The sequence below is a fragment of the Argiope bruennichi genome, chromosome 9, assembly GCF_947563725.1.
Source record: "Argiope bruennichi chromosome 9, qqArgBrue1.1, whole genome shotgun sequence".
NCBI classification, from domain to species: domain Eukaryota; kingdom Metazoa; phylum Arthropoda; class Arachnida; order Araneae; family Araneidae; genus Argiope; species Argiope bruennichi.
Window position 1 is genome coordinate 62,015,945 of NC_079159.1, and position 20,383 is coordinate 62,036,327.

At 30.3% G+C, this 20,383-nt stretch overlaps 1 protein-coding gene across 2 annotated transcripts in view; it reads left to right on the forward strand.

Annotated features, from left to right (window-relative positions):
• LOC129983904 (Golgi-associated PDZ and coiled-coil motif-containing protein-like) overlaps positions 1 to 20,383 on the forward strand; it is a 55,334-nt gene that overhangs the window by 20,981 nt on the left and 13,970 nt on the right. For both annotated transcript variants that reach the window (XM_056093602.1, XM_056093601.1), the window contains exon 2: positions 18,973 to 19,137. In XM_056093602.1, the coding sequence (XP_055949577.1) occupies positions 18,973 to 19,137 (165 nt within the window). The remainder of the gene's footprint in view (positions 1 to 18,972; positions 19,138 to 20,383) is intronic.

Genomic DNA, 20,383 nt, shown 5'->3' on the forward strand with positions numbered 1-20,383 from the left:
CGGGCCAATTTCAAAGTATAACCAAAGGTGTCCAGGCCTCTTAGTTTGTCATCGATAGACATCAGCACATCCTGTACCGGCTGAGGCACCTGCAGCCAGTTCTCGCTACTCATCTCCATGCCTCTCAAGGCATCATCGGCACTCTGCCTCTCGCGAATCCGTTTCATGAGGCTCGTTCCTTCGGCTCTGCATAACAGGAACATACACACGAAAGTCCATAGTCCAAAGTGACTCTCAGTCCGCGGGCACTTCATTAGGACATGTGAGTAGGAGTAAAAATAAAAAGAGGAGGCAAGAGAGTTATTTTTGCTACTTATCGATCCTGGGTGTTTACATATGACCTCTGGCTTTCGATTGTTCGTCGGGGAGAGTCTCGAGAGGAGCTGGCGGAGGACATTCCTCGCAATCACGTGGTGAGGTCTGGCGAGTGTCAGTCTTGTGGATGTGACAGTCGCTTTTAATCGGCCTTCTTTTTTCTTTCTTTCACGGTGGAGACGGAGGGATGCGGTTACCAGATAGCGTGTCACTTTTGAAAAGACCGCCGGGGGAGAGAAGATGCGCTGCCGAGTGACAACAGATTAGCAAATGGGTATCCACCCGCGACGTTGCTTATCGTGGAGGCGCGGAATGCCTGTCTTCAAGGAAGAAGGGGGGAGACTGCAAATTACGGAACAGCCCGTCTGGAATGGACTCGCGATGCGGAATCTTTTTTTTTTTTTTCACTGGTTTTTGAGAAAATTGTGAAAGAAAAACATGATTACACGCACACCCTACTTTAATAAACATGAAATGGCGTTTTAAATTGTGAAGATGTTTTGATTCTTCGGTTTCTTCTGTGCTCATCACCTTTTCTAGCAGTAAATTGGTTTGAGCAAATATGGAGCTATTTAATTTTTCATCATTATATTTTGCGCCTAATTTTTAAAAATAATTTATAATTAATTGTTTTATAATTGATTTAATTTCCATATGATGCTGAGACGCTAGTGAAATTAAAGAATTTAGTTTATGTAATGTATTCTGTTTTTATTCATTTTAATTTGTTAAAAATATAAATTTATAATTGTAATGATTAATCTTATTGTTCTATTTTTTATATATATTTCTTTTATCGGCTCAAAGTTTTAAGTTTCATTTTTAGCATTTTGAAATTCTTAAAACTATACTTGGAATATATATGATTTATGTCTTAATGTTTATATCTTTATGCCTTATGTTTAGTCAAAAATTTAAGTAAGTTCAACAATTTTATTTTGTTCAACAATTCTTTTAAAGTGTTTGGATAGAATCTCCTTGCAAAGTTTTCTTGAAATAAATTGATTAATCCTAAATCTCTTCTATATACTCTAGAAATATTTCATGATAAAAACTAAAGTAAGTTCTTTGGAGAGATTTTTTAATTAAGTAAAAATTTCTTATTGGAATTATTACTAAAAGTTAAGGAAAAAAATTCGAGAAATCAGAATTAATAAAAGACACCAGACTCCACAAATTACCATTAGAGAATCGTCTTTCAGAATTATTTAAAAAACAAATTCTTGGATTTGTGCTGAAATTTCAATATAATGTCCTGGAGTGTTCCAAATTTTTCTGACAGATCGGGTCGCATATTAAAAAAATTAATTGGATTTGATTTTTTTAAAGCGTTTACTATTAAAAACAAAATATTAGTGAATTCTTCTACCTAAGTAATCCTTTAGATTAAAGGGAGGGGGCTAGATATCCTGGATTTGAATGACATGTTTTAATGACCAGTTGTAAATAATTTTTAAGTGAAAAATAGGTTTAATTTTAGAATAAAATTTTTGTTTCATTTAATTTTTAAAATTTCGCTTAAAGCTTCTTAATAAATTTTTGTTATACTTAAATTGTAGTCACCCTGTTTCAAAAATCGCAGTTGTAAATTACTATTCCTTTGAGTATTATTAAATTCTTGATGTAGGTTTGTGTTAAAAAACAAATTTAATAGTTGATACATTTAAATAGTAAGTAAACATCGTAATTTAAGCAATTCCGATTTCACTGTCTCTTCTCATTGAATATGCCCGGAATTAATAGTGGGAAATATGGCAGCATTAACTCTATTGAGTTCTATAAAGAAGACCTGAGGAAAATTTTCGTTACATCTAATTATACTCTTGGAAGGTATTAATGAAAAATTCATTGTAGATATGAAAACAGATTTACGTTTTAGATTCTTAAACTATATGTCCTGATTCAAAGTGGAGTTCTGGAATGTTCTGGAAAAATAATAAAATAGTATAAACAAGAGAAGAAAGCCATGCTTATTTTTAAAATGTTCTATAATATTAGTTGATTAATTTAATGACTAACGTTCCATAATATTGCTAGCAAAAGAAAATAAATATAGAAAGCTACATTTATTATCAAAAAAACCAGATTAAATTAAAGAACAAATTGAAAATATTACTCCCAATTTTTTATTCTGAGTGTTCTAGTAATTTCTGTATTTTTGTGATTTTGATACTCATTTTAAAGATTGATGAAAATCCTGAAATTAAGATCCTTTGGAAAGGTTTGCTTTCTCATTCTTTTCTGGAAAAAAAATGGTTTGTTGGTGTTTGAAACTCTTTTTATGGATTTTCCTATTCCCAAAATTCGGAGTATTGTAAATTTGCAAACTTGACGGTTTGAGCTGCTGATCTTAAGGCGCTTCTTCAACTAAGGGGAATATGTCTTAAAATTTTCAACTTTCTCTTCATAAATCGTTGCATATACGCTTATAGTTTTTGTTTTTCAATTACACCGTCCTGCAACATTTCGCTTTTTTTTAATGCATGAAAAATTGGACAACTGCAGCTCAGTCTTTGCTTGAAAGCTGTCTTTTTTTAACACATTTTTATTAACTCGCTTTCTTGTCTGTCTGTTTGCTTGTCCGATTGCATTCGATTTTAAACCAACTTACTGATGAACTTAAAACTTTAAACATAGCTAAGAACTGGATGGCGATGCATTATTAACTTGCATTCTTGTGTATTCGGCGCAAATTTTGTCGTAAGTTGTAACTCGTCCTGAAGTTCGTTTAAAATCGATTGCAAAATTTCATACAAAAACTAAAAATCAGAAAATAATTAATTATTTAAAAAAAATGTTAATATGCCATGTTTTTGAAATGAACGAAAAAATATATTTCTAATCCCATTCAATTCGACCTAAAAATTTGTGATTTTGAATTTTAAAATTTATTGTTTAATGCTTAGTAATTACATATTATAAAGCCCTTGAACTTTCGTCTCTTAAACGAAATGCTCGTATTTTGAAGCTATGAAAATACAAATTATTTACGTAACAAATAACTTAATTTTCATTATGTCTCCATTTCATTTATATATATATGAATTTGCTTTGGACATTTTTCTCCGTAGTATAAAGCAAATCATGTCAGAAGTCTATAATTCGGGTTTACATTTTGCCCAATTTTTTAAAGGCATGATTATACCATGTATTCGTTTTTTTTTTTTTTAATTTAAAGTAGTTTAAAAATAATCTCTGGAATCTAATGAGATCTGAAAAGGATTTATCTTTCCCTACAATGGTTTATAAAGATAACTCCAATTATTGATAACATTTTGGGAGAAACTAAGCTTTGCAATCATAATACTGATTATCCAGCAAAATGCGCCATTTTTATTTTTATTTTTTTATTATTTTCTTGTAAACAAAAATTTTAATATGTAATTAGCTTTAGAGTTATCTGCTTTTAAATACCTCATAAACATTTCCTAAAACATCTTATGAGTCATTCTTTAAAAGGCTATCAGATAAATTCCTTTTACTCAAACGTTACTTTGACTGTATTGATATATTTTTTTCTTTCGTTTTTCGCTTGATGTGAATCATAAGACGCAAGTAAAAAGTTCTTATTCTATTTCATGAAAATAAAGATTATAAAAACTTTACTTTTACTTTCTCATCTGTGAAGTATACAAAAATAAACTATAATCGCCAAAAAATTCAATTTGAATTTTTCGAAAAGAGCGAATTTCCACGTTTTAGACCTTCCGTAGTCCGAAAAACACATTTTTTTTTTTAATCATTATCTGTGTGAGAACGAGATAATTCAAAAACGCTTTGAACTATGTGAATGAAATTTGGTAAGTGGAAATTACACCAAATTTTGAAAGAAATTTATTCACAGGAATATGAATACAATTTAATGCTACAACTACAAAACAAAAAGAGCTGAGGGGATAAAATTTTGTATTCAGATGTCGCATCTAAAGTGTAGGTCGTATTCAAATTTGGAGTTTAAAACCATCAGTGAATTTGTCATCAGTCAACCTATACTTCCATGCATGTAAAAGTACGATTTACTCAAAAACGCTGCAACTTAAATAAATAAATAAAATTTGGTTTGTGATCTTGTTACTATAACTTTATGAAATTTCTATTTCAATAGTTGAAAAAAAAATCCTCTTAGATCATCGCTGATAGCATACGACTAATAATAATACACAAGAAGCGATTTTCTTCACTACAATACGAAACGTATGATTCTGATATGCAGGACTTTGAAAATGGAACTCATGGCATTCACAGCTTAATACAAGGTCCTTAATTTGAAGCGGGAATGAGAAGAGAGATAAAACATTTATTAGAGAATATGCGAAAAAAATTTAAAGGAAATCACTTACACTGGTTTTAGGTTAATAAAATTAAAACATAAACATGTAATCAAAAGAAAGGGTGTACATGAAATGTTTCCATGTTTTCAAAACTTTGACATAAAATGACAAAGTTTTGAAAATAGTAATCTAGAATTAACATTCTTATTTTTAATTTTTGAATTGATAACAAAACTATAGTACTAATATACACTAATTCCGTAAATCCAAGTTGTGAATCAAAAGTTATTTTTAGACGAAATGGCATCCATGAGGTCAGAAACTCAATGTGTTTTGTGATCCTATGAAATCAAATCCACTTATAGGATCTCAAAACTTTTCAGTGATAGCTTGGCCATTGTTATGAATGTAGTCTTCAAAATGTTGTTCAGCACCGTAATCTATCTTCTCTCTACGTTCTGTAATTAGTAATTTATTGGACGAAAGATTTTCTGGAACATGGATTAAAAGGAACGAACTACATTTTTGTCTCCATGCCGTCCTGATATTATTTCTCTTGAATTCTTATTTTGTAAGATTTCTTCTCAAGGAACCCACCTTTGCCATTTTAATTCGTAATATTAGAACACCAAAGCTATGATTTTAAAAAAATGTTCTTTGTTGTTTTTAACATATTGTTACAATCCTGTAATGTTGCTTCCCAACACGGTTAGTTCTATCACTGGAAAGGTACTATAAAGATGAATTTCAATGTACCGGGTGGCTGAAAAGTTCGTAAAAACTGTAAAAATTCATAAAACCCGTTAAAGTAACCTAAATAAAAAACGATTTGAAGATTTAGCATCGATAAGTCACGGATTTTTTTTTAGATAAATAAATAAACAGCCGATAGGTGGCACTTATGAACGACTTAGTTGGAAATATGCAAATGAGACAGGCGATTATAAATACTTAGCTCTTGATCCAGAATCAGTTCTCCGTTGCATGCTATGTAAGTAAACAAGGATGCTATGTGGAAAAGATAAAGCTGTTTTACATGAACCAGGAATCAGCGACTGTTACACTGCGTAAATTCCGACTTTAAAAAATGCGAAGAAAGGAAAATGATCTTTTACTGTGGCAGGCCTCATAAAGCTTGTTCAACGATTTTAGGAAACTGGATCGCTGAAGGATCATGTAAGGTCCAGAGGAAGAAGTCTAAGGCAGACACGTTCGGCACGCGTTGCACCCGAAATAGAAGATTAAGCGTCAGAATTGGCTGCAGGGACTAGCAGTACACGGAAAGCTGGCAGAAGCCAAGTTTCCATTGCCTCTTCAGTCTCCAGATCTGATACCAGCAGACTTTTGGCTATGGGGAAATTTAAAATCCCAAGTGTATGAATCCTGTCCATCCAATCTGTTGCAATTAAAAATGTAATGCGGCGAGAGCTGTCTTGTACAGCCGGACATGCTGCACTTTGTCGCTGCTGAATTTCTGACATCTCTGCAATGTGTTATCACCTGTGGTGGTGAACCTATGGAACACATATTGCTTATAATAAATGGTTTGGTAATATTATTTTTGTTTTTTGCGTGTCTTTTCTTTCACTTATGTGCGAAACGCTACCTATCGGCTGTTTTTTGAATTATTATTTTTTTTAAAAATCCCGTGTCTTATCGATGCTAAATCTGCAAACCGTATTTTATGTTGCCTAATTTTACGGGTTTTATAAATATTTAAAGTTTTTACGGACTTTTTGTCCACCCGGTATGATCTGTACCCACAGAAATGTGGGTCACTGCCAAATCTGTTAAAGAATAAATAGTCCTTCAATTTATCTTTCAGTATATGTGGGCGTAAGTCAAAAATCCAACGAGGTAGATTAATTTAATATACGATCTTAGTATCAAAATCATGTCAAATTTTGGACCGAATCGCTCTGAAGCTGAAACTTCATAACACAAATAGGATTCTCCTTGTTACATAAGAAAACTAAGAGTAGCATGCACTATATTATGGAAGAATATGGGAAAGTCTTCTCGCTGGTTCTCATTTTAAGGGGGTCCGGGACACATTTTGAAAAAAATTTTATTAATTAATTTAAAATTTTGAAATTTTTTGTACTGATCAACCATCTTATTAATAAGCAAAATCCCAACACAAAAGTTTTCAAAAAATTTTTTTAAACTTAAAATTTAAATTTTTATAAAAAAAAAGTGACGTTGTTTTAAATCGATATAACTCAAAATATTTTTGATCAATTTTCAAAATTTTTTCATTAAATCAAACACAAATATATATTCTTTCATTTTGATTCGGCAATTTAAAAAATATTAATTTTAAAAAAAATTTTAAAAATTTGAATGAAAATTTTGAAAAAATCTTGGATACTTTTTTTAAAAAAAATTCATATCTTGAAAAGTAAAAAATTTTTTTTCATTTTCTGAATCAAAATTAAGGCAAACAGTTTGAAAAGTATGTGTTTCATATTTCAGACCTCTATCTTTGTATGATCTGGACTTATATCAATTTGATCACAACAAATAATGAAAAAACGCAACATGGTTAAAAATGCGTTTAAAGTTTAAAAATAAAATTTATAAGAATTAAAACTATTTAAATACATTTAAAAGCTTCCAGATGCATAAGAGACGCCTCCCTTCCTCACAAGTGTTTATTTTAATTTAATTTTACATTTACAATTAAGAAAACAAACTTTAGAGCAGAAAATTAAAAAGCACGTCGTCTCATGAAATGTAAACACAGAGGTTCTAATAAACACTGAATCTCTTCGTTTCACTTCATTATTGAAGGAGTTGAGTTGCATACAAACTAAATCTAGGATTTAAAATAAATTCTTTAAAAATTTATTTCAAAAAAAATCAAAAATTAAGCTAAAACAGTGCCGGGAAATGTCTGTTTACATTTAAAGAGATGAAGTTGCTATGGCAACGCCTTTTTGACAGTTGGAATTTCAAAGCAGTGGTCAACAAAAATTATGATATCTCTCGTTCTAATTAAGACAGAAACATGATTTAAATGTTATTTTAAGCAAAAAAGCATGCAGAATTTTTTCAGCTAAAAAAAAAAATTCGAAAATTTGACGATTTTTGTGTCCCAGACCCCCTTAAACAGTATATCAGAAAGGGGAAGTGTCCACTTTAATTTCACAATATGTCGTGAGAAAAGTAATTCCAGAATGGTATAACAACATTTCCCGAAATTAATTTTTAAAGTAACATATATTTAATGCGTTTAAACCTATCTGAACTAAATTTCCAAAGAAATTAATTACCATATTATATCATTTAGTTGTTTTTATTAGAGTATTTATTGAAAATTATAATGCTAGTAACATTAAAGAATTTATTTTATTTGTCGAATCAGACTTCTTGATGTTAGTAGGGTATGGAAATTTGTAATTGGATTGTCAGATCTAGTGCAGTTTCGGACGCTTGGAAACAATTCTAGTTTATCCTTAGTAGCTCATGCCATAACTTTAAAATAAAATCCTTCCCTAGATCAAAAAATTTTAGTATTTTTTACACATTTTTTTTTATTTTGTTATATAAAAAAAATTCTATTATATAAAAAGAGAAATCTGTCATTTTTATTTTAAATTATTAGATAAATAAGTGGAATAAAACATGAGCAAGATATTGGGTCACAAGAATTAAATCTATAAATGAAATTCAATAGAAATTTTTAGATTTCAATCACGTGTAATGTATTCTGTAGCAGTTGCATTACTCTTATCTTCTCTTTTGGATACTAGATGGCGATGCCTGATTAGGCCATCCCATATGTCATCCCATAGTAAATTGCGATTGTAATTAGAATGAGATGTGACGCTGAACTGTGAAGCCGCGCGCGTGAATGTCTTGTCTTTGTGTTTGTTTAGTGTGTGAATGTGATTATTAAAAGAAATGTTCCTAAAAGCATTCGTCCTGTTGCTTCCTGCATGGATCATAATAATCTACATACCACCACAATTCCGTGATAATATTTCGGGGTTTCTCGATTGGAATAATTTCTCGATTTCCTTATGGCATCGGAAGCGACAAGAGAGATTATGAGGCTTTGGCAATAGCAATCATTCAGCACTTTTTAAACTTTGTTCATCGCAACTATTCATCAGGTAAAAAAATTTTTTTGTCTCGATTCTAAAATCTATCTAGGCAAAAATGAAACTGATAAACAGTTCGTATGTAATAGAAAATCCAAATTACTGAACACATTTTCTTCAAATTTTGATAATAAATGCTATGAACAGAGAATTCATGGTAATTAATTTTTATTAATGAAAAACTGTGCTTCCCTACAAAGAAAAAAACATTTTTTATTGCTTTATTACTATATATAAAAATATTTTTTACTGCTATTGAGTAAAAAATATTTTTTACTCAATACAATAAAAAATATTTTTTATTGTATTGAATAAAAATATAATAGATATTTGAAATCATTTTATTTATTTTTTTCTGTGTTCACAATTGAAATGTTAATTTTGGCAACATCTTTGAAAATTGTTTATAATTTAAAGGGCAAATCAGTTTCCACCAATTTTTAAAAATCTCATGACACAAGCGATGTTCTTAATTTAATTAATGATGAAATTGCAGACGATAAGAGATTTTCTGTAATATATCATTTTTTGTAGTATATTATTTTTTTATAATTTTAAATAATGAGTAAAAGCAAGGCACTTATCCGATTTCGTCAAATTTTATATGAAAATTCATGGTTTTAGATATATCATTAGCAATTACTTGCCCTTTATCATCTTTTTTTTTTTTTTTTGAGAGAGAGAGAGAACATAAAAACATTACTTCGCTATACATTCTATATGAAGGAAAATATTGATAGAGTCCTTCTACCACAATCATTATGCGGATTTCGCCATTTTTTTTTATTTTTTTTCAATTTCATAAGAAAGTTCATGACCTCTAGATGCGCCATTGATGGTCGCCTACCCCTCCTTCTTCATTTTTGAGAAGTGACACAAAATAAATCTATTAAAAACTCCACCCTCAACAACTAAATCCAATTTTTCTAGTTTTATTCGAATCTCTGACAGCTTAGCTAATCAAACAAGATACTATATATTTATTATGAAAATATGATTTAAAATTTTTTTATTGTGATGAAACTTATTTCATCAAAGTTAGCATGGCTAAATTAATACTACAATATGGAAGTCGAGCAGCTGGTCGTCGCTGAAGGCGGCTTCCTATTTATTTCGAAATGGTGGCAAACATGCAAAATTAAACTCATAGAATTCGCAGTGTATAATAAGCTTAATAATTAAATGTTCCAGTGTTATATATTGTATCATTGAATCAACTCCAAATCTCAAAGTGTTACTGAAGAGGGTTAATTACTTTTTTCCCAAACATTTTGGCATATGGTGATAAGATTATGATTATTTTATGATTATTTCCATCAATTTTCCTTTCCTAATTTTTTCTTACGTTTTTCAGTGTTTATACAAAACAAAATAATTGAAACTTTGTTTACCTGTAAATAAACTTGTTCAAGAAAAGTGAAAGCAAAATCGCATCTCTACCTAATTTGCAATTTTCAATAAAGAAACGTGGATGTTACTGGCATATATAGTGTGTTAGTGTGTGTGTTAAAAAAATGCATTACCAGTTATTTAAATATTATTTCCCCAAATTTGACTTTGTCCTTTTCTTAATTAGGAGAAAACAGGCATATCAGATAAACAAAGAGGACAGAAGAGTAGGTTTTTCCCCCCATATTGCTGCTAAGTGACATCAGTGTTGTAACCAGTCAATATTTATTTTGATTTCGCAAAAACTTAAATAAAAGAAAAAATAATTTACTTGAAAACATTGGTTCTTTTTCTTGAAATGTGAATTTCTGAGAAATGATTACTATCTAGGCTGTTGATGATTTGTGGATCATTCAACTTCAAATGATAAGCAGCATTAATATCAACATGGATTTCATAACTCTGTTCCAACAAAGCTCGAACTCATTCGGTTTTTCTGGACCGTTTTCCGGTCTCACATTCATTTATTCGTAACAGTGCTAGTCATGCCACATCCTTGTAAATAAGAATGAAAATTTATAATTAATTTTTCATAGAAATCGAAATTATTGAATTAATTTCCTCAAATTCAACTTCCATATACTAATTATGAAGGATTCCAACCTTCGTGTTTACTAGTAAGCTCTCAAGTGCTTTTGGTGTCTCGTAATTGTAATTGCTTTTGGAAATAGGCAGTATTGATTTTGTTGTTGTTATTGTCGTTGCTTTTCACCGTTTTAAGTTAAGGAAAGGTTTAATAAATATTTCATTCCAATTAATTAGATTGTTAATTAATTAAAAACTGTTTCCATTCGGATATTTAAAAAAAATTATTTTTAATGTTGCTGTTCCCATTGAATAAAAGTATTTTAAATCATTTTACTTGAGCTGTCTCTTGAAATATTTAATTAAATTTATATTATTTTTTATTAACTGTTTATAACTTGAAGGAAAAGCTAGTTTTCAGATAAATTGCTGCTGTTAAGAACCGTGGAATGCAAACGATTTTCATAATACATTGAAAATTAAGATTATAGATAACGGATTTTGTGGGTTATTATATTTTATACAAAAATATATTTTACATAAAAATTATGGCGATAAAAATGGTGACAGTAAGGATAATTTCATCCCGAGTAATACTTATTCTAATAATTTTTATATAAATTATTAATTTCGTTTTCTGGGGCATGGCGCATTTTGAAACAAAAGCCTGTATATTAAAAATTAGTTTTTATTTATTTTAAGAGTGGGAGAATGTAGTATAGGACTGTTAATTAAGAATAAAATATTTTTATTTTAGAATTTGTTTGGAAATGCTCGTGTGTTAACATTTTTACTTTATTTTATGCAACTCTATATAAGATGGAAAAACACTCCATATAATTTTCAATAAATTCTATCTTGAGGTTTTGATTAATCTCTATTTTCTGAACTTACTTAGTTTTTAGAAAAGAATTTTTTTTTTTTTAATTACGTCTGTTTGTGTTTGAGAACACGATATTTCGCATAAAATCTTTTCAAAATTTTTTTTTTAGATTCATATCAGATTTTGGATCGAATTCGGCAATGAAAAGAGGTTCTTTTAATTGCCGGCAAAGAGAAGACTATTCTTTTAATTGATTTTCTTTTTTCCATCATGATTTAGAAGAAACTAACTAAGTATCTAACTAAATAATTTTAATAAAACAATATTTAAATTTTTTCAAAATAAAAAATTTGTAACATCAGGAACTAGGAAAAATCGGAGATGAATATCATTTGAGAAAAAGAGGTTCCGTCAGTGGAAGACGTGCTTGAGTGCTGAGAGCAGCTACTTCATTATTTATATCGAAAGCAGATGCACTTAATTCCCATATAATCAATCTCTTCTCTTTTAGGAAAGATCAAGGTTATAAATGGTAGTCTTCTTAAAATTGGACATAATGGAAGGCGGATGAAATAAGTCGCTACAAATTTATTATATTTATTTCCCTATACGCTGTTGTCAAGGTAAATATTAAATATATTTTGAGATACTGCGTATATTTGTTACTGGTACATCTCCGTCCAATGAAATTATTTAAAACTAATAACTTTTCGCTATCGTTTGGTTCGCCGGAGATATTGTTATTTAATTTAATTTCTGTTAAATCTCTTAGATATAATTTCGCCCATGATTTCATCAAATTGTAACGATATAAAATTTATTTTTGTGTAATGATATTCCGGAAGTTTCGCGGGAATATAGCGGGAAAATGCCAAAATTCGACTTAATTTTTAATTAATTCAAATTCTAATTCAAATTTGACAAACAATTGGCCCGAGATGCACATTTACATCTTCCAAATTATATTTATGTCCAGTTTTGTAGTCGTAAGTCAAATGATCTGCTCTCTACTGCGCCAGAAAGCACACATTTATCTTTATTATTAATAGAGATATTTGTGCGCAAGTTATTGTGTTTATAATTAAAAACAGGTAATTTTAGAAATATAGCAAGACAAATAAGCTGAATAATTGTTATCGAAATGTAAAGTGAAGAAATGATCGGGATTTTTTCGAATAACAATCTTTGAAATTGTCACTTGTGGATCTTTGATAAATTTTAAACTAACTTGGTTGAATGGAAAAAGTATTTTTCCGAAATATATTCTTGACTTTCTTCACTTTACGATAAAGCTAAATACAAGGCTCGTAATACTGTAAAAATGCACCTGAGAGTCGATTGTTATTAGAGAATACCAACTTTTTATTGCATTCTTTTGGCGTTATTTTCCATAATTATTATCAGTCCAGTGCTTTTCCTAAGAAATGGTCTGAGTAGAAGAAAGGAGCAGTGTACAAAATTTAGAGCTGTGCTGAGATCTCTTACACATTCATAAAGCGCTGGACGTTCAGTTTACTTTTCCCTCTGTAACTGCTTTAATATTATTATTTCACTGTAGTAAAATTCAATTTTTAAATAACCTTAAATACAGCAGACCGATTTTCCCGGCGGTGCAGGGCATCACCATGTCAGAAATCACAGGTTTGAGTTTTGATTAAAGTATTGGTGTTTCCAATTAGACAAAAGTTCATTTCATCCTTCATTAATCCTTTCTTTTTAAATCAGTGTCATTCTAGTATATATGTAATTACTTCTACGCGTTATCTGTTCCAAAGTGATCGCATCACGCAGTTCTCTTAAATTTACTAGGCACCAGATTTATAACTATAGCTGTCGCCATTTAAAACCTTGGAGAAGGCAGTCTTCTGGTTTTATTGTGTACAGTATGTGTGTGCGTGTGCGTGTGCGTGTGTAACATTATTTTGGTTGAAGCAGAATGAAGATTTGAAGACATAGACGAGAAGTTGTATTTTTAATTCTCTTTAATATCCATCTCGGGAAAGCAATTTATTTACAAGCAGACGCTGTACGCGGCACACAAGCAGAAGTAAGAAGAGCGCGAAACAAATGATCAGTAATGATATATAACATAATCCTGATATATATATATATATATAATCATGTTGCTTTATGATTGCAGTTTTTTATTATTTTCTATCATTGTTTTTGAAATTATTTAATGTATTTATTTTTCGAACCCCACAACTCCTCTCCAATAACTGGACGTTTTGGAAATAAAAATATATTATTGCTTTAAATTAGCTAGCATACACAGGTTGAGAAGTTTATTAATCGTTGGTCTACAAAATAACTTATTGAGTTTTATATACATTCCCTACCTACACACTCGGTATCTCTTTATTGGCGATATTCCAAACTTTCATCGCCGAAAGAAATAGAGGGAGCGAAAAATAGATAACTTCTGCTGTTCGATTTTGTTTTTATGCGAAAGGAAAACTTTGACATCGCGTGTTCCGGGAAATTTGAGACCCAATTGACTGACTGAATGAAACGTTTGTAAACGAATTTCTTCATTCATAACCTACTCGTAGTAAAAACTCTATTCATTGCCGTAGTGCAGGATTTAAGAGACTTTTTTCCCTCCAAGTATGATTTATTCTTGATTTTCTTTTGATAATGCCAAATTCATTAGCTTTTATCCGTTTTTTTAATTGGATGTAACCTTCATATAACTCTTTTGTCATCATCTACATCATAATTTATGAAATTCTATATGCACTAAAAAAAAATTTTTTTTGTTGGTGGTTGATGAAAATTATATGCATTTAGTGACTTTACTAATTGCCGTAATTCAGTAGTTTTATCTATACGGGTATCTCATCCTCCCACCCTCCCATAAGTTTTTTTCTTATTATACTGAGATATAACTTACATAAAGATAATATGTCTGGTTTGACTATATGTATGCATCGATTTAAAGATAAAGAAATTCAACTATAATATATGTGTACTTCATTTTATTCTTTCAAATAAATATGTAATCTGGCATTTATCAGGCTAGAAGACAGCCAAATTAGCGAAAGCGCTTGATTAATAGGAATTCATTTTTTTTAAATGCGTTTTCATATCAATATCTATGTGTATGTGTTTTTTTTTAAAGTATTATCAGATGTACCAAATTATATAGAATTGCATGCAAACTATATAGTGAAGGTGATCAGGAAAATTAAAGAATCAGTCCTTCCGTTCTAACCACCGATCTTGTTTCGCCAATTTTTATTTCGTATGAAAACTCATGATTCCTAAATATGCCATCAGTGGTGTCATGCCCGCCCCATACACCACCCTCAAATTTCATGAAATCTTTCAAAAATGTTGTATCACTGTGCTTTCTCCATTGAGAAAAATCGTTAGTTTCCAACCATAATCACTAAGAAGTTTTTGAATTTTTTAATACTCTTTATGAAAGTTCATGACCTCTAGATACGTCATCCATGGTCGCCTGTCCTTTACCCCTTCCCACTTTTCTGCTACCATCCGAAAGTTTCGAGAAATATTGTCAAATAAAACTTTGGAAATTGCTAATCTTAATATTCTGACCGATTTCGTCAATTTGAAGACATTGTGTTAAGCAATCAGAATGCTTAAAGTTTATTGTTGAACTTCAATTTAAAATATTGCTTTTTCTTTCAAAATTAATCCTTCAAAGTTGATTGACATAGTTAGATTAATATAATTACTATGGTTGCCGAACAGCAGATCGCCATAAAAGTCTACTAAATAATAGATTTTTAAAAAATGTGATTCAAAACTCCGTTATTTACATCACGATAAGAGCATGTAGTAACTTGTTTTCTCATTAACGATCGCCCTGGCCCTTCTGAAAATGCCAAATAAGGCTGTACTAGTGCGTGACCGAATTATTGAGTTTCCAGATTGGAATATATTTTTCATTTTGCCATTAACTTTTTTTATCATCTTTACCACTGAAATGCATTATAGTTAGTGCTTTTAATGATAGTTTTTAGGCAGGTGCTGGCCGGCGTCCTGGCATAGAGGTAGCGCGTCTTCCCCGTGATCTGGGCGTCCCGGGTTCGAATCCTGGTTCGGGCATGGTTGTTCATCTGCGTTCTGTCTTTGAGGTGTGTGAATATGCCCTCCTCCCTCTGTAAAAAGGGGTTGTGCGAGCGAATATGACGCATGAGTAGCTAAGACGTACTCTTGACCCTAGATGGCGCTACTAAAACAAGAGACGGTCTCTCGGCTTAAAATTGCTGACTTCGTCAGCGGGCTTGTCTATGACAAGTGCCATAAGAAACAAAAACAGGCAGGTGCTGTATTTGTAGAAAGTTTGAAGGTGGAAATCCTCTCCTTAATCTTATATATTATTTGCTTTTCATTCAAAGCTTCTTAGCTTTGATTTCTAGCATAAATTATTCTATAAAAAATCAAGATATCATTTTTTTTATTTTGAAAATTTTATTTGATGGTGAATTTTGTTGTTCCATTTGAAAATTTTATTTGATGGTGAATCTTGTTGTTCCATTTGAAAACTTTCTCAATATTAATGGCTAACCATCGAAAATATTTAAAGAAAAATAGTTTAAATATAACTCATACTCATTATTCAGCCAAATAATCTGACTTTGTCGCCATGTTATTTTAACTGACTTACACATGTTCTATTTATAGTGTACATGGACCTTTTTTAATGGCGACTAATCCTGTGACATCATAGAACTAATAAAACGTAAATGTGCGGTTCATTCATCTAAGTTTCGCGGTATTGTAACTACACTTTTTTAATGATCTTGTAAAATACACAGATATTAAACAGAATCTTTCTTCTTTAACTTTCAATAATGAAGGACAATAACATAATTAATATCTGATGAAACAATGAAAACGGTTTTAATTTCAGGGGAATGATGTAATCTATAGTTAGAAAGGAGAGAAAAAAATAATTTAAAGTAATTCCCAAAATTCTGTAAAAATTCTCACGACTGTTAAATTGGTATAGTTAAAAAGCTAATTTTTAAATTCTGAATGCGTAAATTTCATTATTGTGCGATAAGATTTTCGGACTTTATCGCGGAAAAAAGAAGTCAAAAATTTCTCTTAATTTTTAAATAATTAAAATTCTAATAACAGTTTTTTTAATCTATCCGGTGTGAAAATTTCTACCCTTCAAAATGCTTATGTGCCAATTGGCAGCTCTAAATCAAGCGGTCTGACCTGTAGAGATGCCAATACACACACACACACACACACACACACTTCCATCTTTATTATTAGTAGAATTAGTGATCCTTTTTTATCTCTGGAACATCGAGCAATTTACTAATATGACCAAATATTCTATAAAAATAATCAAATTCTTGTAGAAAAATGGAAGAAATTATCTTCGTCATGTGCTGTTAGAAGTTATCAATGAGGATAAATTCTTGGTTAATACCAACTTTCCAAAAAAAAAAAAAAAAAAAAAAGATTCTACTGGAGGAAGCAAATTTTCGTGCATTGAAAAATCTCCAGGGACTATTAACGCTAAGTTGAATCAAGGATACTTCATCCTTCAGGCTAGCAATTAATAATCGCTTTAACTTTTTTAAATCACATAAAAGAAATCTAAAAGCAAGTAGTTTCGTTTGAATTAAAATAATTTTAAACTGTTCTTTCACTTTTTTTTAAAGAAAGTAATCAAAGTTGTAAAAAAAAAGGTACATATTAAGTCTTGAAATCTGTCTATTTCGATGACATCTTCGTCGTTGGACTCCAAATAAGCAAATTTATCATCGTAAATTTACTCATTCCTTAAAATAAAAAGCGAATTATTTAGAAACTTATATCATAGTGATATTCTTCCAAGTATACTATACCGCAGTGCTTAACTCGACAGATTTAAAAACAGTAAGATTTTTTTTTTTTTTTCCTTTTGATATCGAACTTCTTGATTTTTAGTTTTTATACTTCTAGTGTACAGCCGATACTCCGCGACTACTGAACGAGTTTTTATACTGAAAAATATCTAAGTTTTCTTAGCGATAAAAATACTTATGACTCTGTGTTTAACCATGCGGAACTTGATTTGTAGGAATGTTAGTATTTCATCGCAGCTGCCTATCTGCTCTGCTTCGAATGTAGAAAAAAAAAAAAAAAAACGTTTCCAGCTGCTCCAGTAATCTTTTTTTTTTTTCAGTGCATTTTCGGATTTCCCTTACCATAACGAATAACAGATAAAAATCTGAAAGCTAGTAATCAGATGTTGATTGATAGTAGTTTGTTTGGAAACAAATTATAATCTAAAGAAGTTTATAAATTCCTCTGTATTTTCTTCCATATATGTCTGTATAGAAAGTTTACAAGGATATTGTGACTAACGATTTATATGGAATGCACAGCTGGTAGTACTTATAAAGCTAATGAAAGTTTCAACCATAAGAATGAAATTTGCTGTTATTCGATAAGGAAAGATTTCATGGACATCAGCAGCCTGTGTTGCCATTTTTAAAACCCACGAAGTGCACGTGCTCTTAATGAGCTTGTCCGTGTAAAAAGAATCGATTTTCTCAATCAAAACCTGAAACACTCTAGATTTTTAAAAAGGAGGATTCACTTTATATTAACACTTGAGATGGAAATAAATAATATTCAAAGGAATTACGGTATTGAATCGATATTATCGTCGTTTTTCGGAAATGATGTCATGATACACTGAATGGGATGATGATATTCTGTGTCATTAAAAATATCGAAAGAGAATTTTTCAGAAACTAACTTTCTTTTAACTATATCTTGTTAATCGCTATTTTTTAAATTATAAAATATTTATTTGTTGAATTTTTAGACAAATATAGATGAAAAGATTTTTTTTAAAAAATCGCTACTGCCCTGCCTAATACTAGTCTTAGGTCTCCTCATAGTATGAGGTCGCGGTGACCTGGTGGTACGATCTCGGCTTCGGGACCTGAGGGCTCCTCGTTCGAGACCCGATTCCACCGAAGAACCGTTGTGTAAGCGGGTCTAGTACACGTTAAATCCTTCGGAGCCAAATGTCATCCTTCTGGTGCGGTGTGCAAGTTTGGAGAGGGGTTACCAGTTTAGGTCTCGTCCTCGTCATCTGACCGCGGTTCAAAATTATGAGGTCCGTCCCAAAAATATCCGTAGTATTTCTTTAAAAACGGGCCGTTAATATAAATACATTAAATTAAACTTTTCAGGATATGTAAACTTATTGTTTCAAACATTTCCTCTTAAAAATGAATTTTGTTTATTCACCTATTGTTAGCATATCGAGCATAATTCTCCACAGATCAAATAAACCCGTTTTATAGGTGTTACAGAATGCTTCATCTTTGTTTTTATTATTTATTTTTGTTGTAAGAAAACCGGCATTACTGTAATTTTCTTGACACATTTCATATTATTTATAGACAGACTGTAATTTTTGTAATAATAATTTATGTATTTACAATAAATCCATAATTAGCGCTGAATTCAAAATCATTTCCATTTCTTGTTTCAGAAAGAACTAATAAATACTAGACAAGAATTATGTGAAGCTCAAGCTGCCAGAATGGCTCTTCAGAAAGAGTTGCAGCATTTGCTACTTCAGCTGCATTCTGCTCAGTTACAAGTATCTGCACAAATGGGACATGCTGAAGATTCTGAAGCTATACAACAAAAATTAGTATGTATTTAACTGATTTAAAAATAAAATACTAAATTATTTAGTATTTGTTGATATTCACAACTCTCAATTTACTTGGAGATTTTTAGAATATGCCAAGCTCTATTTTACATTTTACATAAGAAGCTAAGATTTTGCTAATTTGTCGACGATTTAATGCTAGGATTGTAAAATCAACAAGTAATATTTATTCATAGCTGCTTGAAGTAAATTAAAAACATTTAAAAAAGGGGAGAAAGATGACTGGCCATTTTAACCCTTTAAAGAGCCATTTTTTTGTCATATTATGTTGAAATATTTTTAGGCTTGAAATTAGAATAAGAAAAGGGATTCATTTAGCTTATTAGATAGATTTAATTTGATTAATTAATTAATTTGGTTAATTAATAATTAAGTAACAAATCAAGACACATTATTTTGTGTGAGATAAACAACTAAAGCATCTAAGTTTCTGACTTACTAAAAAAAATTTGTCAGATCTTATACCAACCTACATAATTTCATATAAAGATTGATAAATTTGGTGCGAAGCATGTTTCCCACTGCCCTAGAAAGGGTTAATTATAGTTGCTTTTGCAGCTTAGACTGTAAGCCACTTTAACAGTAACAGATATAATTCCATTTTTCATTTAATTGTTCCAGATATTCAAAATTTAAGCTAACGGAATTTGCAATGGGAAAAATTAAGCTAAAAAACATCAAATTTTTTTAATTTTTTTTTAAATATATTCTTTATTTGGTTGTTGCAGATATTCGAAATTTCAGCTAACGAGGTTTGCAATGAGAAAGATTCTACTCAAAAGAAGTCATCTGAATTTTTAATTCCTATTATTTATATTCCGTTTACCATTTGGTTGTTCCAGATTCTTAAAATTTAATATAACGAGATTTGCAATGGAAAAAATTCAACTCAAAAAAAGCCATGTGAATTCTTAAATCCTATTTTTTGTATTTCATTTTCCATTTGGTTGTTCTAGGTTTTCAAAATTTAAACTAACAAAGTTTGTAGTGGGAAAAATTCAACTCAAAAGAAGCCATATGAATTCTTAAATCCTATTTTTTATATTTCATTTTCCATTTGGTTGTTCTAGGTATTCAAAATTTAAACTAACAAAGTTTGTAATGGGAAAAATTCAACTCAAAAGAAGCCATATGAATTCTTAAATCCTATTTTCTATATTTCATTTTCCATTTGGTTGTTCTAGGTATTCAAAATTTAAACTAACGAAGTTTGTAATGGAAAAAA